The sequence below is a fragment of the Thalia democratica genome, chromosome 2 (genome assembly GCF_965202585.1).
Source record: "Thalia democratica chromosome 2, ktThaDemo2.hap1.1, whole genome shotgun sequence".
NCBI classification, from domain to species: Eukaryota; Metazoa; Chordata; class Thaliacea; order Salpida; family Salpidae; genus Thalia; species Thalia democratica.
The window spans coordinates 55,942,942-55,965,432 of record NC_139166.1 but is presented as its reverse complement, the minus strand read 5'-3'; the positions used below and the strand labels follow the sequence as shown (position 1 = coordinate 55,965,432).

General features: G+C 27.1%; 2 protein-coding genes across 4 annotated transcripts; both read right to left on the bottom strand.

The window, feature by feature from the left end:
- Window positions 1–225: 225 nt before the first annotated feature.
- LOC145849582 (MTOR-associated protein MEAK7-like) lies at window positions 226–8,642 on the bottom strand. 3 transcript variants are annotated; one of them, XM_082954543.1, is made up of 10 exons: window positions 8,508–8,642; window positions 7,420–7,574; window positions 5,556–5,786; window positions 4,875–5,084; window positions 4,163–4,454; window positions 3,485–3,603; window positions 2,963–3,151; window positions 2,508–2,558; window positions 2,266–2,327; window positions 226–635 (listed from the first exon to the last, which is right to left on the bottom strand). In XM_082954543.1, the coding sequence occupies exons 2-9, from the start codon at window positions 7,558–7,560 to the stop codon at window positions 2,274–2,276; spliced, it is 1,287 nt and encodes a 428-aa protein (XP_082810669.1). In that variant the 5' UTR covers window positions 7,561–7,574; window positions 8,508–8,642; the 3' UTR covers window positions 226–635; window positions 2,266–2,273. The 3 variants fall into 3 exon arrangements, with proteins under 3 accessions (XP_082810669.1, XP_082810668.1, XP_082810671.1); XM_082954542.1 differs by lacking the exon at window positions 226–635 and having other exon boundaries at window positions 2,092–2,327; XM_082954545.1 differs by lacking the exons at window positions 226–635; window positions 7,420–7,574; window positions 8,508–8,642 and having other exon boundaries at window positions 2,092–2,327; window positions 4,875–5,077; window positions 5,556–5,679.
- A 73-nt stretch (window positions 8,643–8,715) lies between these two features.
- LOC145849581 (glutamate-rich WD repeat-containing protein 1-like) lies at window positions 8,716–10,167 on the bottom strand. The gene has a single exon (XM_082954541.1). The coding sequence runs from the start codon at window positions 10,149–10,151 to the stop codon at window positions 8,832–8,834; it is 1,320 nt and encodes a 439-aa protein (XP_082810667.1). The 5' UTR covers window positions 10,152–10,167; the 3' UTR covers window positions 8,716–8,831.
- Between the last annotated feature and the right edge of the window lie 12,324 nt (window positions 10,168–22,491).

The window sequence follows — 22,491 nt, the reverse complement described above, 5'->3', positions numbered from 1 at the left end:
CGATAGTCACTGTATTTACTGGTGTTTCAATTATTTAAATTTTTACTTGTAATTTTACTTTACACATATACCTTAGAAAAAAACAAAAGTATTGATTTAACAGTTTTATTTTCGACATAAACACAAATAAAACTTTAATACACTGTTTCAAATTTAATTAAATGTTTATGTATTTGATTAGTAAATAAGATATGTTTGTACAAATTTTTATTTAGTATTGCAGATAAACTTTTAAATTCTGATTAAATGTAAACGGTTTTCTGTTAAAAGTGTCGTGCATTACAATTTGGTATTTATTCTTTTCTATGTTTGAAAAATATTATTTGAACAATAAGGCTCGATTTCTAGTAGATTAAATTCGACAGCTGTTTACAAGGGTCGCATTTTATTAAAAAAAAATCTGTTCATATATAATATGCATTAAAATTACTTTAATAATACAATTAACCCTGTTTTTCTGAATTTTAATTTAAAATGTAGGCCAAAGTTTTCCGATCGCTTTGCTACATATGTTTTAAAATGTATTAACTGTTCTATGTCAATTTTTAATGTTTTTCTAATTGTGTAGACAAAAAATAAGTAGTTTTATATACATAACAAATTTTCACACGTACATATGAGTTCAATAGGCCACCCTGCAAAAAATTGTTTGGTAAGCTAAACAAAAAAACTCTTGAAACATTTTACTTAATAGTATTCAAAAACACGTTGTAGTTTTGGTAAATTTAACAAAGCATGCTTAAAATGAATCATTCTTTTTTATTAATCTACCGCCTAAAGGTTTGTTTTAACAAACAATTTTCTAGTGATTAGACGGGCCGTAATGCGTGTGTCAGGTCGTATATACAAGACGTAGAAGTCTGGCAAAGCATTTTTGAATAATAATATCATTTGCAACCATGTAGATGTTAGAAATAAACTTTAATTAAATTGTTGAACTTTTAATCTAACAAGTACATAGAATAAAACTTACAACTTTAATTAAGATTTAGGCTGTAAAAATTTAAGGTAAAAAGCTTATCCCTTTGTTTAGAGGCGGGCAACATACTGCCCGCGGGCCGGACTCGGTCTGCCAATGTTCACAAAACTAAGTGGAATACGGCCCGTTAATACAAGTTTTGAAACTTACACTAGATGTTCCTGGATTTGAAATGACAAAAAAAAGGTCTTAGGTACAACTTTCGGGAGATACTAAATAAAGTTAAAAAAATAATTGTATTTGCATTTCGCAGAATGAAATCAATAACAGTAGATTTGAAATGCTCTGGCTCGCCAAATACTTAATATTTTCAAATGTGGTCCGCCTACTAAAAGTGTTGCTTATATCTAGTTTACTTTAAAATAAAATACTATTTCAATACTGTATCGTTATTTAACAATAGAAAAAAATTATAAGTTAGGATTCAAAATAACTTGTAAAAGCTTAAAGTCTTACTGCCCTTTATAGTCTTAAGATACATGCAAAAAATTTAACTATCTATCTTTGCTAAAAAATGCACACTAAAATATATAATTTATAACTAAACTAAACAAACCAAACACATAAAGATGATAAAATTATTCTGAACTCAAAAAGTTTTAAGCAGAATATATAAACTAAAGAAGAAGTTTCTTACGAGTAAGAGTTTCTAAATTTAGTAGACAAAGATAGAAACAAAAACGATTAAGTAATTGAAAACAACATAAGTTACTGGTTTTAGTACTTTCAAATTAAAAAACACTTATAAATCTACATAAAATAACATTTTGACAAAACAAAAGGTGATAAACATTTAAAATTTTTGGCAAGATTACTGTTTTATCATTTAAAGTTAACCTTCAAAACTTTACGTATAACTTATTGATTGAAGGGTGACTTTTATATTATTTTATTTAAGAAATAACTTTTTTTTGTTAAATTTCATAACAATTAAAATCATAAAAATATTACAAAAATTTTGTTTATTATTGCACTATATTAAACATTTTCAGTTTTAGTAAACATTAAAACTGTCTTATACATTAAATTCAAAAGTAAAATATCTAAAATTAAGAAAAAACGTAAAAATCCGTATAAATTTTAACTTTATTACTTTACAAGCTTACAATAAATTTACAGCAAAATGAAAAATAATAATTTTTTTTTAATTGATCAAGTATTTTAAGAAAACTCGGGATCTCTATTCAGAATTTAAAAACTTTAAAGGAAAGTCTGAAATTTATTATCCAAGCTACTTAAGTATTTTAGTTTGATGTAAAAGAGAAAATTCATAAATATTTTAAAACTTGCGGTTTCAAGAACACTCTGGATCCCTAAATGCGTCGCCTCTGAACTCGTGACCCATCACCTGAAGAAGAAAAAGTACTGAAAAAACATGTTTATCATTATTAATATATTTCTAATTACCTGAAGAAGAAAAAATATTGAAAGAAAAACTTGCCTATCATTACCATTATATTTCTAGTTACCTGAAGAAGAAAAAATATTGAAAAAACTTGCTTATCATTACCAATATATTAATAACTACCTGAAGAAGAGCTTTTGCCGAAGTATCTCTCGTTTGTGAGTCCTCATCTTCCTGTATCAATTTGTTACTTTTGTTTGTTTTTTTGCGTTAACAATTAGATTGCAACTAGCTTATTGTTATAAAAGTTTTAATTATTTTTTAGTTCAAATACTAATAAATACAAACAGGTGGTTTTGCAGCGACTGTTTTTTATAGTCAAACACTTTAAATAGAATAAACTCTTTCATACATACATATATATTACATACTTTTTAAAACTAATCCTTTTGAAAACATGCTAACAAATTATCAATGTTCTTACAATATCTTAATTACGTTATAATATATACAGGGAATTTTTATACTTATACTACCAAAAAACTTTAACCTTACAACAACATATATTCATACTCTTTAGCTAACAATAACTGAACTTTTATAATTGAAAGTCATAACATTAAAAGTATCAAACAAACCTCGTCATCGGAATTTTTAGGGGCTTCCCCGACTCCCCAAACTTCCACCCGGTCCAACTTGAACTCATGGTTGCCATAAGAGAGTTGGGGCGAGCCGAAAGTGGTGTTTTTGGGTTTGGCCCAGCTGTGGCCCTGACCAAAGTTGTCGGACAAAAACAATCCGAAGTAGCCGTGTTGGCCACCCATGCCCTGATTTTTTTTTTGTAAATTGAGTTAAAAAAAACTGAGTTGAAAGTTACAAACTCTTACTGAGTCGTAGATATTGTTTTGTTGAAATTAAATTCCAATGTAAAATAAAATGAAAAAAAAAATTTAAAGATTTAAAATTACTTTTCATAATTTTAAAATAATACATGACAACTTAGTTTTTTTTTAACATGGTGATCTTTAAAAATCGTATAACTTTGTTTTTTTTTACACACAATTCAATAGTTAAATGCAAAGACGCACAGCAACGAAAATGTTTCCATGAAACACATTTAAGAAAAAAAAAAGAAAAATATATTGCACTTTTCTACTAACGAATCCGTTGGGCATGGTGGACTGGTTTATGTTCATGTATACAAAATGATCGTTGTAACTTTTGGCGTGCCAACAATCCATATTCGGTTTCAGCGTGAACAAAAATGAATTACCGTCTCCTGTTTAATATGACTGCAGTTGAAAAACAACCCGGAAGACAAAAACAGAAAAACGTTGATGCGTATAATTTATCAAGGTATTATTACTCAAGTTTATGTACACACAGGGTTGGCACTCGTTTTTTCAAAAATTTTTCCAGGTTTTCCAAATTTCTTCCAGGTTTTCAAAAGCACACATTTTTGGGTCTATTTATAGTTTAAAGTTAAGTTTTAAATAAGAAACTGTGTTTAATATTATAAAAACATTGAAAAGATATTGTAAAGTTACTTTAAATTTGTTTTTAATAGAAGAAATGTTTAATGATGAAAAATTTTATTTAATCATATGATATACTTTTGAAGTCAAATCGAAATTTTACTACTGACCATGTGAAAATTTTTAAAATTCCAGGTATTTTTTTTTTGTCTAAATTGTCAAATTCCAGTTTTTTCTAGGTTTCCAGGTAAAGTGGCAACCCTGGTACACATGTTAATTTCTTGCCAAAACAAATTTCTCTGACAAAGACTTAGGGAGTGTTTTAAATAATATATAAATTATCAAGTGTAGTAAAACACAAACCTTGCCAGATGGACTTGAACTGAAGGTTGGTGGACGCGTACCCGCCAAAAACATGACCATTTCTGTCCCTGACGACCACCAATAACGGCCCCTGGTCCACCATGGAAGTTGACATCTTCGTGAAGCTCTCACCATGCAGGTGACTTGAGAACAAGAGGCGCCAGGTGGGGTGGTCGTTACCTTCCATGTTGTACGCAAGGAAGGCCAGGTCGACTTGCGAGATAAGTGGAGCGAAGTTTGTGGGTTGGGATGTTTGGAGGTCGGTTTGCGGCAGAAGGTTGCTGATTATTTCCTAACGTATTTTATAAGGGATGAATTATATTTAACTGAAGTTAATAATAAAAATTCACTGATATGTTTGACAATAAATACTGAGGAAGACGCATAGACAATTTATTGATATTTATTTTAAGTGAAAAATAACTAATTTCCTCAAACTTAGTTGAAGTATTTAATATCTAAAAAACAGTTAAAACTAGGATTTCTAAGTAAAGTAAAATTGAAACAGATGCAATAAAGGAACCTATTTTTTCTATAACTTCATAAAACAAAAAAAACTCTTAACCCAACAAAATCTTGTTATTTTTATTATTGTAATATTCTTACTTGTTTCTCGATTTTTATCAAACTATAAGTGTTACAAAAAATATAAAATTAAAAACTTTTACAGTTAAAACTAAAAACGAAATGTGTTCATGTTTAAAAATAAAACCTTGTCTTTGTGAAAGAAAAGCATAGAAATGGATAAATGCACAACATGATAAAAGTATGGGAATTTTGTCAATAAATCGTCAATATCACACACAGATATACTGTCATTGGGAAGTTTGTTTAACTTTTCTTTGAAATATGTTGTGTTTTCGCTTTGTAAGATTGTATTTAAATCGTGTACACTCAATGCAGTCACCAAACCTTCTAAAAACTAAAAATTATCATTTACAATGAAACGAATTTAATTATTTGTAACAAGATGGAAACTACTTGTACAAAATATATGCAAGAAAAAAAAATTAAATAACTTAAAACTGACTTTATATTAATTTTATTTACAAACCTTCTTGAGATATATAAAGTTTTAAAATGGTAAAAGCAATTACTGTATTTAAATTACGTATAAAATAAAATACTTAACATATAAAACTTTACAGCCTGTCTTTTTGTATACTAATATAAGAACAAATTAAATAAATTCATACTATACTTAAACATACTTCTTTATCTCCAAAAAAATATAAGAAATAAGTATGTAAATAAAATATATAAACATATATATATTTAGATCAATAACAACAAAAAAACAAGGTATGAAATTTTAGATATAGAAGGTTTCTGTTTACAATTTTATAAAAAAAGTAAAATTTATATTCAGTTTTAACTATGGTTTTGAACTTACTGTTTCTATGTTATTCTTAAAGGGTTCTTGGTCACAATGTGAAAAAATATTAATGATAAATTTTGCACATCCATTTATACTGTCACACTTAGAAATTATTTCACTTATTGTTTTAATTATACATACACCATATGAAAGTTTGCAGTTTGAACTACTTTTTTCTTCGGCAAGTTTCAGTATGTAATGATAAAACAGTTCAGCACATTCTGGACCAAGACATTTGAAATGTTGCTGCAAAAATAGATTAATTCTTAAATGAAAGTTTTTTTTATTTAAAAGTAATATTATTTTAACTATCAGTAACATAAATAACTTTTTTATAGGTAAAATTTTTGATAACTTCTTATCGGTATCCACATCACAATTTAGATATTTAATTTAAGTTTTCCAGACTTTTTATTTTTTAATCATCATTTAATGTGCATTAAACTCACACAAAATCCTTAAGATCTTAAGTTCTAGCAAATAAACTTAAACATGTTTATGATTTTATACTTAAGTGTATTGTAATATAAAATTGCAGTATTCAACATTACTAGCTAATTTATGGATTTTTAAAGCTGTACATCCAAATAATTACTTTTTTAACATATTTCCACTGTTTTGATTTATAATGCAACTACAATAAAGCATGGTACGAGCATAAAGTTGATTTTATAGGCAAATTTATAAATTTTTCAAAAAACATAAAACTTTAATGTCTATTATTTTCCTTATCTTAAAAGCTATCTAAAAAATTTTTCTTTATCTTAGAGAACGCACCTTTGTCTTTAATTTAAGAAAAAAAAAAATTTGGTTTGGGGTTTGAATTATTTCATGGGGTCCCTCCAAAAATAAAGGGTTTTTTTTTTGTTTTTTCTATTAAAATTGCTTTATAACCAAAAATTTTTTTTTTTTTTTTTTTTGATTTCCCTTAGTTTGCATGTTATTTAAACTCTAATAGTTATTTTATAAATAATGTTAATATCTTTTACGATTTGGCCCCAAAACAAAATGATGTATATTACACTGTCATTTGCCTTGGCCATTTCCTAGATAAAAAATTGATAAAAGGAAAAAACAATTAATAAGAATGTGAATTATAACAAATGTAATTAAATTGTTATAGTTTAACTAAATTTGTTGTAATTTAGATTCTTATTAATTGTTTTTTTCCTTTTATCAATTTTTTATCTAGGAAATGGCCAAGGCAAATGATAGTGTAATATACATCATTTTGTTTTGGGGTCAAATCGTAAAAGATATTAACATTATTTATAAAATAACTATTTAAGAGTTTAAATAACATGCAAACTAAGGGAAATCAAAAAAAAAAAAAAAAAATATTTTTGGTTATAAAGCAATTTTAATAGAAAAAACAAAAAAAAAACCTTTATTTTTGGAGGGACCCCATGAAATAATTCAAACCCCAAACCAATTTTTTTTTTCTTAAATTAAAGACAAAGGTGCGTTCTCTAAGATAAAAAAAAAATTTTTTAGATAGCTTTTAAGATAAGGAAAATAATAGACATTAAAGTTTTATGTTTTTTGAAAAATTTATAAATTTGTCTATAAAATTAACTTTATGCTCGTAAGCATGGTTGCTAATTTTTAAAGAAAAATATTAAAATGGATATTCTAAAATAAGCCATTGGGAAAACTGTTAATAATAAGACCATGTCATTATAACTGCTTTAACATCTCTATTAACTTACTTTTTAAAATATTAACAGTTTTTAATTAAACCTATATACATTTCTGATTATCTTATGTGTATTACATTAAACCTTGTATTTTTAATCTTGTTTGAAAGAAAAAGATATCCAACCTAGTTATAATAACTATAGCAGTCAATGTAAAATTTTAATTCTATAATAACACTAACTTTTAATTTTGTTGTTAGTGTATCTTTTGTTAAATCATTTGACTCATCAACAAACAATATATTTTTCAAAGCGTTTTCTTTCTTTATGGGTAAATGTGTTACATTTTCGTCATTTACAGCAGTAGATTCAGACTGACCCATTCTACAAACTGAAACTGTGATAAAATATTACTTTTGTTTATTAGTCATGTAATTTCATTATCGGATTAGACCAAGTTGTAAAACTTAAACTTAATTTTTAAACATATATTAACTATAGAAATCTAATACTATATTTAGTAACTTAAATTAGTGCAATAAAAATCATGGCTTTCCCTAGCCCCTTATAGTTTAAATAAGCCTATAAAAATAATTTACCAAATCTATATCTAGTTTGTAGTTAAGAAATAAAAGACGTAGTTATGGCAGTAACTGATAAACAATGATTAATTTAATTTTTCAAAATTATTTTTTACAAAATGGTCAACCAATAAACTTTTATAAGGAGCCATTGGAATAACGTATTTTTTATGTGAAAATTGAACTTAAGTAAAATACTTACTTTAACTACATTAAATTATATGATATTTTAAAGTATATTAAAGACTAATAAAAATGATAAATTTAATTTTTCAAAATTATTTTTTACAAAATGGTCAACCAATAAACTTTTATAAGGAGCCATTGGAATAACGTATTTTTTATGTGAAAACTGAACTCAAGTATAATACTTACTTTAACTAAATTTAATTATATGATATTTTAAAGTATAATAAAGTTTTAAAGAAAACACTATAAAGAAAGGCTTCACTTAAAACATTTTATTCAATATAATCCAGTAATTTTTATAAAACAGTAATTTTTATGAAAAACTTTTTGAGAATTCAACATTAGCAAAACTATTTTAATTTTATAAAAAACTAAAAAAGTTTACTTTTATTCTTTGAAATATAACTTTGATTTATAGCTGATAAAATCAATAAGTAATTTTCTTATTTTCTACACTATAACATAGGTCATAGTTGAAAATTTATTTATATAATATTTTATGGCTTAATATAAAATACTCAGCAACATTTTTAACTTTTTCAAAGTTGTTTTCATCTAACCTTTTTTAATATTTTTCTTGAATAAGTTGTTGTCAGTTTTCTTTGAAAAAGTTTTATAGATAACAACTAGGAAATTTACAATAATCTAGAAAGTTTATTAAAACTAAAGTGCGTGAAATTACAACTAATAGTAAAACACAAGCATTGGAAAAATTTATAACTTTTTTTGTTAAAAACAATATGTCAAACAAAATATTTTAATTTTTTCTTAAATTACTTAGTATAACTTTAAAACTATTAAAAACGATTGAAAGCTAAAAGCATTATTTTCTAATCACAATATTTTCTACTAAAATTCCTTATACACTCAATCAAAATTCCAGTCTAAACACTGATGGTCCTGAACACGTTGAAACCATCCCCTGCTGTGCTAACCATCATCCCCTTGTACTCTGGATGCCAGTGAATCTCCTTGATCTGCTCTTGACCCTGGTGGACAAACAGCAACTGAGGCGGAACGTCAACATTCTCATCATCCTTTCCTCCTGACTCGTCCCTCTCAACACCCAGATCCCATATTGTGATCTGGTCGTCCTCCCCGGAGGCGGCAAAGACCCCGTCATCGTGAGGGCTCCACTCTATTGAAGTGATGGCCTTGGTGTGGTACTTGAAGGAGGCTATAGGTTCAGGGCTCTTGTTAACTTTTCTCAAGTCCCACACTTTGACAATACCGTCATCTCCGCCACTGAGAAGGTAGTACTCCTTTGTTTTGTGCCAGCTCATGACGTTGACGTCCGAGCTGTGAGCATCTGTTATCTTTATCTGCTCAGACTTGCGCACTTTCCTCGACCAGAACCTGATGGACTTGTCAACTGAGCAGGAGGCAAAAGACTTTTCATTGGAAGGGTGCCACAGGACCTCTTCCACAGAAGCCTTGTGCCCTTTGAAAGGTGTCTGGTCAACAACCCAGGAGCTTTCCTTGGGCTCCAACAGGAATATGTTGTTTTTGAAATCACCAGTCAGTAATGAACCAGTGCCCTTTGGCGACCAGTCCATGGCAAAACCCTCGGTCATGTACCCGTCAAACCTGAAGAGTGCAGGAGCCGTCTTCATCTTCTTGTCCTTGTTGTAGGACTTTATGGCTGAGGTGTGCTCCAACGCCTTGCACTGGTTCTTCATGTCCCAGATGTTGACGCAGCCCATTTCGGACCAGGTGGCCACCAGCTTCCTGCCGTTGCACTTTGTGTACCTCAGCCTGTTGATGCCTCCCTCGTGCTTCCTCATGGCCGTCTGCAACACCGGCATTTTCTCCTCGTCCTCCTCGTCTGAGCTCTCATCATCTTCGCTGTCAGCATCCTTCTCGTTCAAGTTGCTCAGTTTCATGGTGACTATGTGGGTGTTGCCAGTTTTGTCCACCTGGGTACCTCCAACAGCGTAAACACTGGCAGGGTAGCTGTCACTGCTGCCGCTTGGGATGATGTCAAAACTGAGGCAGGGGGAAGCCACCCCAAAGTGGTGGTATACCCTGTACACAGATTTGTCACACACTAACTGTTCTCCCTTCTCAAGCGGCTCCTCGTTCTGTGGCAGGTAGACTTTGGTTTCAACCTTTTCCTCGTCTTCATCACCTGCTTCGTAGATTTCCTCCTCTGACAAGTCTTCGTATTCTTCCTCACTGGCACTGTGCTCTTCTTTGTCAGACATTTTTATAAATATTATATTAACTAAAAAAGTTTTGAGTACAAGTTTTATACTCAAAAAAATGACAGATACTTTCTTGCATTTTTGTTGGAGTTTAGTAGAAAAATATTTCAGTATACACTTATTTACTACTGCTGCATATAAACTTAAGAGAATAAAAATGATAATATTATAACAGTTTCAAAATTGAAAAACAAATGTTTTTATGACCATGTAATAACTGTAGTAGAACAATTTTTGATACAGTTTTTTGTAGAGAATTTACTGCAAAAAAAGTAAAAGCTTTCTGCTTTATAATTAAATACATTCAAATTGTTGTCTACGCATGTGGTACCTGTATATAGTAGATTACTAGCAAATATTTGAGCACGCTAGATGTTTGATAAATTTTCATTATCAAAGCTACTTTTAATACTATAAAAACTTTTTAACTACCACATGTTTTGAATTGTTTAAAAGTTTTAAAAAATTCTAGTTCCAAATAAATTACTTTATTTACAAGACAAGGTACACCTTGATACAAAAACTTATTTAGCAAAAATAAAACCTAAAAAAAAGGTGCTTAAATGATACTTCAGGTTATAAAAATTAATATTCTTTTAAATAATATATAATAAAGAAATATAAATAAATTAATAAAATTTGGTTTAACAAATGTGCAGAACCAAATTTTGATAGTCATGATTGGTATATCGGCTTGATGTTTGTTAAAGAAGAAAAATGAGTCTTAAATTTTTTATTGGTTTTGTATTTTTCAAGTACGTTTTTTTCTGAAATTTGTTGAAATTAAACTATGTTTTTATTTTTGTTTTAAACAAAATGAACTTTTTGTGTTTTTTTTTTCTTTATCTCTTCACTATGTGTTTTTCAGTTTAAGTGGCCTAGGTGTTGAGGCCTGAGTCCATCATACTGACAATAAACTTACAATGACAATAAAAAAACAAGAGCATCTTGATAAACTACTTATTTTAAGCTGGATTTTTGCTAACAATGGTTGCTAATTTGCAAAGAAAAAAATGCTAAAAATTTTAATCTTACAAGTAGAAAAAAGTTTACATTTATACAATCAAATTTTACAAATAGATGAAAAAAATATGATGCTTGTAATGTACACTCTTTGCTTACATACAGTTGGTGCTTTAACATAAACTTTTATTTTAAGTTGATGAAACAAGCATTATTTATGAACACGTATTTAAAAGTTTTCCAAATGTTTAATAAGTCTCAAAACTTAAACCAAACTTTTGTTAGAGCCCTTCAAGTTCTGGGCATATAGAGATTTTTGGTCAGTACTTAGAACTTGTTATGACTGACATTAGCAATAATAGGTTTTGCCATGGTTGTCAAAGTTTTTTTATTGAAATATTTTCCAGTTTTCCTAAATTTCTTTTAGGTTTTTGAAGTACAAGTTCTTTTTGCCAATTTAAATATGAAATTAATATAATGCTAAAAAAAAATTATAAATAGAATAGAAATATCGAAAATATACTGTGACGTCTGAAATAATAAATAAAACTATAATTGATACAACAAAATTATTGTATAATGATAGATTTATTTAACTGATCAAAATTTTATCATTTTACACTTTTTTTCCAGGGTTTTCCAGTTTTTTTTGTCTAAATTGTCAAATTCCAGGTTTTTTTTGGTAAAACTAACCGCAAAAATTCTTAACACATTTTATTTCACTGAAACAATGTTTCATCTTGATTATGTCTTCCTGATGAGTCTTAGCAACAACAAAATCAACTGCAGAATGTTGCAATGGGCTGTGTAGTTCAATTAGTACATAAACAAACAACAAATATAAAGTAATAATTGTGTATGAAATTTACAGTCATTAAAGCAACCTTTTTATTTATGATTTTTTTATTTTAAGAAAGATTAGAATATCCTATTGAAAGTCTGATAAACACTTTTAAAGTTTGAGAACTATTTATACGGTTCCAATTTCACATCTTTCTTATTGTTTAAAGAAAATCTACAAGCATTTTATACTTCAAGAGCTATATATATATATATATATAGATAATATAATTAAACTTATCAAATGAACTGAATATTAAAAATCTTAGATGATTTGCAAATCTCACATGCAATAGCTGAAATTAAAATCAATTTAATAAATTAAAAATTATACATCAATTAAAACATTCAAGCCATTTTACAAGGTTTCCATATACTAAACTTTTCTTATATACTTTCTGTAGTAAAAACAAAATTATTGTACAAGTAGTTTTTTACACTACCTAGTTTATTTTTACATACGAAAAAGGAATGTCTTAAAATACAAATTTCAAAGAGCTTCTGAACAGCTTCTAAATATATCTAGTACAATACTAAGAGATAAAACAATTTACTTATTAATACAGAATACTAATTTCTTTACATTTACTTTAAATACATAAGTTGACAATGTAGTGTACATCTTAAAACAAAATTAGAGAGTGTATTTTCATAAATACAAACATTTTAATTAAAACTTCCACTAGAAAAATATCTTGAATACTTATTTTGTTCTGTAGTTTACACAAATAAAAATCATAAACACGCAATAAATTTTATTTTTAATGTACTCTACATAGTCCTTTATACAAAACAGTCAAAAAAGCATTTACTCAAGCTAATACTGTAAAAAAAAAATTCTTTATAAAGAAACAAAAAACCCAGCAATTTTCCTGGGTTTTTAACTTTCTAGAACACAATTCTACACCTATAGCAACCAAAGATCTTCTTTACAGTCTCATTTAAAATTCAAGCTGTCCAAGTTTTGTTCATCAATTTGTTGACTTTGAGCAGCTGACTCCAGCATAAACTCAAAACTATCAAGCCTTGGATCAACTTTTGGTTCAACATAATTTTTCGCTGATCTGTCATCATACTTAGTGATGCATTCAAAAACCTTATCAACTTTTTCTTTCCTGTCAAACCCAACTTTGATCGTGTGCGGTTTGGAGTCAAAAAAATCACAAGCTCTGGTTCCAATGACATCATCCTCATCGTCACTCTCATAGCTTTGCTGATTTTGAAACTTTGTTTGATTGTAGCTCAGCATAATGCACCCATTCTGGTCATTGCAAGCTTTGTAATATGACTGTATGTGCTTGTAGTGAAGTTGCAGGCCAAGAAAGTGCTGATTGACCCACACTAGTTTCTCTCTGCAAATGTAGACACAACCGGTTCCTTGAAGCTTTTCATCTATCAGCAAGTTGCATGGATGCTCACAAGTGTCAACCTCATTTGGGCTGGGATGCCTGACATTTTTCAACATAATTCTGGTAAAATTAAAAACTTGAGTCTTAAAACAAAAACTAGAATCAACTGCAAAGTAATATCTTGTAAAGTAATTATTAAATATCTCAGCAACATTTCAATATGAAGATCTGTTAGTTCTGAAATTAAACTAAAAACTTTCATTAAATACATTCAAAAAATCTAATAAAAAGACTATGAAGAAATAAAATTTGTATAACTAAACTGTTAAATTTACATTTAAGTTTCTGAGCTTGTTATTTTATATATAAAACTATTGCACATACCAATTACAAGGTTGCCAAAGCTTTTTTGTAAACTTCTTCCAGGGTTTCTGAATTTATTTCACGCTTTTAAAGAACAAGGTTTTTAGTCAATTTGTAGTATAAAATTAAACTTAAGTTATAAAAACTGTCTATTATTGTATAAAAGCATAGAAAAGATACTGTAAAGCTACTTTAAATGTGTTTTTATTGAAAAAAAAAAAACAATTATATGATAGACTTTTTGTATCTAATCAAAATTTTGTTACTTAACATGTAAAAAATGTATAAAATTTTAAGTATTTTCTGTTTTTTTTTGCCTAAATTGTCAAACTTCAGGTTTTTCCAGAATTCCAGTTTTTTTTTGCAACCTTGTAATTAGTTAAACTTAAATTTAACAAATTAATATTAAATGATAGGTGTATTATTTTTTCAATAAAACTTTACTTGCTTAAATTTAGAACCAATGAATTAATCAAAGCAATTATTTTCATCCAAATTTGCTGCGATTATAAAAACAAATATTCTATATGGTTTTCAAATATCTTAAATAAAATAATTAAGTTAGTTGTTTAGCATCAAGACTAAAGAAAAGTTAAAACATCTTAATTTCAGTAAAGTGTTGCTTATTTTTAAGAAGCTGTAACAGTTATTAATACTATGTGTTATAAAGTAAACAAAAGATTAAGGGCATAGGGGGGGGGGGGGGGGGTAAACATGTTAAAAATCCAAAATATTTTTTGAGATATAGCCGGTCAAAGTTGGAGCCAACAATAGGTTCCTTATGGGAGGCGCAAACTAAAACGGCAAAAATAGACTATTTTACTAAAAATCTATCTTTTCCTACCTCCTTGAGATAACTACCTCAAACTTTTAGGAAATGTTCCTTGATATATTTAGAAAATTCTGTTGGAAGGATTTTTGAAAAAAATTTAAAATAAAAAAATTATATAAAAAATAAACAAAAAAAACAGTTTTTTTTTTGTTTTTTTGTTATAAAATTTTTATTTTTTAATTTTTTAAAATTCTGTTTTGACAGAATTTTCTCAATACTGCAAGGAACATTTCCTGAAAATTTGAGGTACTTGTCTCAAAAAACGTAGGAGGAGATAGATTTTTAGTGATTTCTAGTTATTTGCCGTTTTAGTTTGCGCCTCCCATAAGGATCCTGTTGTTGGCTCCGACTTTGACTGGCTATATCTCAAAAAATATTTTGAAATTTTTAAATCTGTAAAAAGCATCTTGTAGCTTAGTAAAAACTATATAAAATAAGATCAAAAACCAAAAAACGTGTTTACCCCCCTATGCCCTTAACTATTTTTTGTCTGTCTATTAACTTGTAACTTAGTTCTGCAATACAAACATTAAAAAGCTTACTAAGATAAAAAATATCAAATACTTAACTTTTTACTAACTGTAAGTTTATATAAAACAAAAATCAAAAAATTTAAAAGTTAGTTTTACACATGGTTTCTACTAAAATTTCAATAAAAAAGGTTTGAATTCAAAAATCCTTTTTTTCTTTTTTTAATAACTTTTTTTCACTAGAACAGTGGTTATCGAAGTGAGCACAAAATATTTTTTGGGGTACACAAAATTTGTTTAAGGGTGCATGAAAAATCATTCTAAAATTAAAAACTTACACTAGAAATTTTGAAGTTCTTGAATTGCAAAATAAAAGTTTAAAAGGTTTTTAAGGCTAATTTTGAAACTTTCACTAGATATTCTTGATATAAAGGACATTGGGGTGCAAAGATTTTTCATTTTGCAATTTGGGGTGTACAGATTTTTATTAGGTGGAAAACCACTGCACTAGAAGGCCCTGATTTTTTTAGAAAGCATGTATTTTATGAATTTATTATCATTATCATTTTTAAGACTTAAGGCTACAGGAAAAGTAAAAGATTTTTTGTTTCACTTTTTACAACTATGCTTCCAGTTGCTTTATGCTGCTTTTTAAATTCAAATGAACTTGCGAAAAAGGCAATTCAAGTTTTAGAGTTTTGTAGGTTCCTAATGAAAGGTGCAATCTAAAACAATAAAAAAGACTGTTCACAATAGACCTATCTCATCCTACACTTTTTGAGAACATTTTAAAAGTTGTTAAAAATATTAATGAAAAATTTTATTTATTAATAATTTAGTAATAGTAAAACTTTTATCTTATTTCTATTTTTCAATACATCTATCTAAATGTTGCATTAGACATTTATTACAAATTTGTGGTCTAACTAAATCTCTATCTCAAAAAATGAAGGAAAAAAAGGTTTTTAGTGATTTTTTAAATTTCTGAGAAAATGACCTAGTAGAACTTGCGTCTATACGTTTGTATTGGAAACTTTTTATAAAAACTACAATATCTCAAAAGTTATATAAATTTTTATAATTCTATAAAAACTGCCTTATAGTTTGTAATTTAACCTTTCATATAAGATCAAATGTTATTTTTAGTAAAAAAATATTTTGAATCCCCCCTATGCCCTTAACATGGTAAAATTGCTAAAAATTCCAGTTTTTTTTCAAAATTTCTCAAATTCCAGATATTTTCAGGTTTCAAGGTTTTTTGGCAACCCTTTAGTACTTAAAATGAGTTTCATAAAAATAAAACTTAAAATAATTTGTAGTTCTTTATGGTAAATAACAGCTATTTCTTATGTAATATAAATTTTGTTAATTGAAAATAAAAACCTTGTACCAGGTTTGTTTTCACTTTATTTTTCAAGTTCCAAGTTTTCAGTTAAATGGCTTATTAAAATAAAAAACATCATTGTTAAGAAAAATGGAACATCTGATAATCATATAAAATAACTTGATAATTAAGAAAATATGCAAATATATTTTTAGTATTTAAAAAAAAAAAAACTTTCGCAAAATAAATTAAAATTTGCTTGAATTTTCATTCATTATAAAAACTTCAAACTTTGTAGAGTGGATTAAAAAGTTTTCATCAGTTGAAAACATACCATTTCAAAACACAAATCAGAAGTATGCTTAAATACAACCAAAAACACTAACAAAAAAAATTATATTAGAAAATTTAGAACTATTCTGTAAAAATCTTATGTTAATTCATAGATAAATATATTTTTGAGAAAATTTTCAAAAGTAAAAAAAGCACTGGTTTAGATGTTTGATTTTAAACTAAAGTATAGACGCTAACTATTTCTAAACTAATTACTTAAATCATAGATATATTAAGTTCAACTTATGATGATGCTATTATTGACCTCTAGACCCAAATATCTATTTTAATCCTAATTCTAATACAGACACCCTTAACTTTTTTTTAATCAAAAAATGTGTTTAAAGAAATATAAATGTATTAAAAAATCACTTTGTACAAAACAAAATACTTTTTGAGTACCAAACACAATAAGTTAAAACCTGTTGTTTATATGTTAGTACAGAAACCAATTGCTTTAAAGAAAATATCTTTAATTTTATAGCTTTACTGGGTTAACTATTTTGAGGCAAAAATCCACCCTGAGTGACTAAAAACTAGCCTAAGATTATAAGAAAATAAAAAAACTACTTAAACGAAATAAAAACATTTAAAATACTTTAAACAAAAGTTAAATATTTATGAAAATATAAAAAAATACTTTTTAAGATACAACTTTTATAAAAAAATTAAGACAAAATACTTGTCAAAGGTTTAGTTAAAAAAGATAAAAAAAGTGAACGCTCACAACTAAGGTCAATGTATTGGTGTGGAGAAAGACCTTTCGGTCATTGAGCTGGTAAAATATCCAAGGTAGCCTGAGTCTGCAACAAAATTCAAAAATGCCAGTATTAGTCTGATTTATTTTCAAGTTTAAACCAGATGCTTATTTTACAAATAAAACATTTTCTGATTTTAACTTTTTAAATATTTAGTATTCACACTTTTACAAAGCATGATTTTAATTCTATTTGCCAGGTTCAGCAGTTGCCTATAATCTAGCTAATAGGAGGCTTGAAATAGAGCCATATTGTACTCAACCAAAAATCACCTAGTATAATTAACAAATTTACACTATCTTATCACGGACAAAAACTTAGTTTAGTTAGGACTAGATAAATTCTTAGATACATTTCTTAAAAATTAAAAAAAAAATCGAAAGTAGTAAAAACTTACTAAAACATCTGAACTCAACTATAAAACTAGATAATTTCAAAATAACTATTAGTCCAACTGCCTTTTACTAATTTTACTGAACTCAATCTAAATAATAATAAAAAAAAACTGATACTAGTTAGCACAAAGTAAGTGTAATTGAAATAAAAGGAGTAAAAAATACTTTTACTGTAGATACATATTTCTTGAAGTTTAATAAACCAGTGTATTAAATAAATAATAAAAAATATTTTTATTTAACTTCGTAAAGGCTTTATAGTTTTTTTTACAACTTCAATTCCTAAACAAGATATAAAACTTTATTTAAATAGTGTAGTACGACCATATAATTAAAAGGTTTTTCGTACACTACGCTTATGAACCAGTTTTTTTTTGAGCGCTATTTTGTTAAAAAAATTAAATTAGTAATCAATATGTTGGTTTTTTAAATCTCAAGACTAAGTGTTGGTAACATTTTATTTAGATAATTTATTCCAATTCTGTAAATTAAAAATTTTTTTTTTTGAAAGTAATATAAAACTTAAATACTATATAAGATAACAAAAAGAATAAAATAAAATTTGTTTTCTAAATTCCTAATAATTTTCATCACATCGAATCTAAATATATTTTCGGAAATAATTTATAAATCTAATCTAGTGGGGAAACTTAAGATTTTTTTTTGACTTAAAAACTTTAACTCATAGCAATTTCTTTATTATTTGTTTCTTTAAGTATATTTAATACAGAATTTTGAAGCTTAGTGTTAATGCTAAATTATTAAATGTTTTTCTTTAATTAGGGTTTATTAATTTGGTACTAGAACCCATAGAAAAAAAATTCTTGTCTTAATTCAAAGTAACATGATTCAAAAAATAAACACAATTTTACATTTTTATATGATATTTAGTGAATAAACTTAACCGCTCTTAACTGGTCTTAACTTAGACATAACTTTAATTTTTTCATTCAATCCAGCGATTTTTTTATAAGTTCTTAAAAAAATAAGTAACAACGTTTTTTAAAGATTTTTTAAAGATTTTCAAAAATTTATAAAACCGAGACTCGACAAAAACTTCTGAATTTTAAATTAAAATACATTATATACGACCTTCTGGAAATAACACTCTTTTTTAAGAAGTTGTAAATAAATGTAAGTAAATAATCAGCAAGGAGTTATAGCTCATTGCAATCTTGTATATTTCAAACTGACAAATCATAATTAGTAGCTGTTACTTTGTTTGCTTTGAATGCAGAGTATTGCTCGTTCATGCATATAAATTATCCACCAAAGTTTGAATATTCTAGTTTTTATTTAAAGGATTTAGATTGGTTAAATGTGCTAAGAAGGAATAACATATAAGTAGACCTAAAATAGTAATATTTTGTCATGTTATTATAATCTTACACCAGATAATTAAAAAAAAAATTGCCTTGTACTAGCTGATTAAATGATGCAAAATAAGTTTTATCAACAAAATAAAGTGGTTTCAAAATATTAGAAAAATCTCCAACAACAAACGTATTAACTGTATATATATATATTATTATGTTCATTAAAAGCAAATTAAAATTTTAAATATTCAAAGCAAAAAATTATAGTATAACTTACTAATTTAATACTATTGACACCTTCTAGTCCATAATGCTTAGATAGAAATTTTCAAGGATAGTTCTGTTTTTAAAGTTTAAACCTTATGTTTAACTAAGTTAATGCATCTACAGAGTTCCCACTTTACTTGATAACTTTTTTCCTTTTTAGAAAAAAATGCTTAATTTCTTTGGTGTTTTTCCTAGAGCTGGACCAGTTTTCAAAGTAGATACATTTTTAAGAACTACTTACGTAGTAAAAATAAGGTTCTTTAAAAGCATTAAACCTTTAAAAGCATTCAAAAGCATAACTTTTGTCCTAATAATTGACCAGTTTTAATTCTGATCTACCTGCATTAAGATTGAAAGATTTTAAAGCAATTTTGTTCATTGTGGTTTTATTCATAGTAAATACTGCAAACTACTATAATATTCATAAAGTTTGTGATTAAACTAAAGTTAGACAAAGAAAGTTTAAGAATGATAGCTGAAAAACTGTAAAAGATAGATTTTAACAAAACAGTCTTTTTTTTTTGCCTTTATAACTTTTCCATTCCACTAAGTACTGGTTAAATCTTTAACTTTGTACCTTTATATCACAAAGACCACAAAGACTAATTTGAATGTAAAAAAACAGTGAAAAGCAACTATAAGCTGAGTGTTTTTTAGATTAAGATCATATACAAAAAAATATTAGATATTTATTGCAAAAAAAAAAAAAAAGATTTTGTTTTGTCTTAAATTCAAAAATGAATCTGATTCAAGCAGGGTCTCAACTAAGATTTAGCTGAATTCTAATCCAGTTAGTTTAAAAGTTTAACAGTCATTTTTTGGTAGAAACAAACTCTACACATAAAAATATTGAATATGTAGATAGCAAAAGCCCTTTGTAAAGACACAAGTAAATTATCATGCATAAAAAGGGATCCATAATCCACTTTAGGACGTTTAATTGAAAAGCGTCAGTAAACCGTTTATCAATATCACATTTAAGCTGTTCCAGATGAGATATAAATACTTCTACTTCACCTTAACTTATTTGAAGTTTTAAGTTTTTCAAAATTGCAAAGTGTGAAAACTGATTATTTTTGAATTTTTTTCCATTCAGTTCAAGTTGGTTTCTGAAACTGGTTATCTTACTTTTACAAGATTTAATTTTTTACCTTGTAAAGTTTTGTTCAGATTGTTTATCTTACCATATAAGTCTGACATGTAAGCAATGTCTATTTTTCTTTTAACAAGATTGTATGCCAATACCTTATCCTTTTCAGAAAAAAAATCAAAAACTGAATTAAAAACAGCCAAAAACCTTCTTAACAGTTTTCTTTTGATAACCATCTCACTTCTGTATACATTATCAGCTTATCAAAAACCTCATAATTGTCATTGCACAGCTGTTTAAACAGACAACTTTGTAAAGCATGCTTTTTATTTTGATGACAGCTTTTATCATCTTAAAGTTTAATAAGTCATTTAAACAGACGCTCAAACTTTTTGCAACTAAATGTTTGCAATGTATATCTCAATGAATAGTAAGTATAACAAGGTTTAACTCGTTGTAATGTGTGATTAATTCACGATACTTTCCTATCATAGACGAAAACCATTTTTTCCAATTGTTATAAGATGTTTTGGAGGTATTTTACTTACTTAAAAATATTTTTTAATTATTAAATCACAAACCTTCCTGTGCTATGCGTTTTCATTAGTTGGGAGAACGCTAGTTTTTTGTATGTTGTATCATCAACTATTAAACGCACGCAAACAAGAAAAAAACAATTATTTTCCTGTAAAGTGGACTTGTCAAACTGCATCAAAAAAAATTATTGCATATTTTTGAACTAACTTTTGTTCAACACATTCTGACATTTCATTTATATATCTTTTCACAGTGTTGTTGCTTAAAGGAATAGAACGTAAAACATTACTGGTGTTTTTATAATGAATGAATTTTTCTAAAACTGTTTTTAAGACAGAAATAAACGTTTTTTTTCCTTATGGTGTGAGGTAGTCCTTGTTTAGCTACTATGAGAGACAGATAATAAGAAGCTAATTGTCCATCTTTAATACTTTGTGTAGATTTCTTGAACATGTTTGTGATTTTACACTGTTTTGTTTTCTCATCTCAACGTTTTCTGAAAAACTCCACTTTCTTACCTACATCTTTGGAATGAAATCTATACTTTACGTAAACAAAATGGACTTGTTTTGTTAAAGTTTTACCTCAGGGTCAAATATTTAATGGTAAGTTAAAATTGGTAAAATAACAAGATAAAATGTAGAAATTTAATGACTGCCCATAATTATAAAATCGCCCTCCATTTGCCCCCTTACTAGTTATCGCCCCCCCCCTTTCCCCCCTTTCCCCCCTTTACTAAAATTCTGCCCACTTTGGGAAACCCTGTGCTAGACTTTTAAATAATCTAGTTGGTCTATAATTAAACTAATAAAATTATTAAATTTTTTTATTAGTTTTTGAGATAAAGACATTTTTGTAAAAAGTTTCCAATACAAGCGTATGGACTGCAAATTTTTTATCGTCAATTTTTTATGAAGTTGTATATTTCACTAAAAATCTATTTCCTCCTTCATTTTGAGCTAGGGAGCTCAAATTTTCAGGAAACATTTGTTTTATAATTTAAGGGCATAGGAGTAAATCACTTTTTTCACAATTTGATCTTATTTTTTAGAGTTTTAATAAGCTACAAGATACTTTTTAAAGATTAGATAAATTCAAAATAATTGTTATATATAGCAGTTCAAAGTTGGAGGCAGCAATAGGTTCCTTATTGCAGGTGCAACCTAAAACTGCAATAATCTAAAAATCCATCTTCTCCTACGATTTTTGAGATAAATACCTCATATTTTCAGGAAATGTTCCTTGCAATAAATAGAAAAATTCTGTCTAAAGCAGTTTTAAAAAAGTTTAAAAATAAAAATTTATAAAAAAAATAAACAAAAAAAAATTGTTTTTTTTTTCATTTTTTGTCATCAAATATTTTTTTTTTTAATTTTGTTCAGTCAGAATTTTATAAATATTGCAAGGAACTTTTCCTGAAAGTTTTATGCAGTTATCTCAAAAAACAAAAGAGGAGATAGATGTTAAGTGATTTCTAGTTATTCACAGTTTTAGTTTGCACCT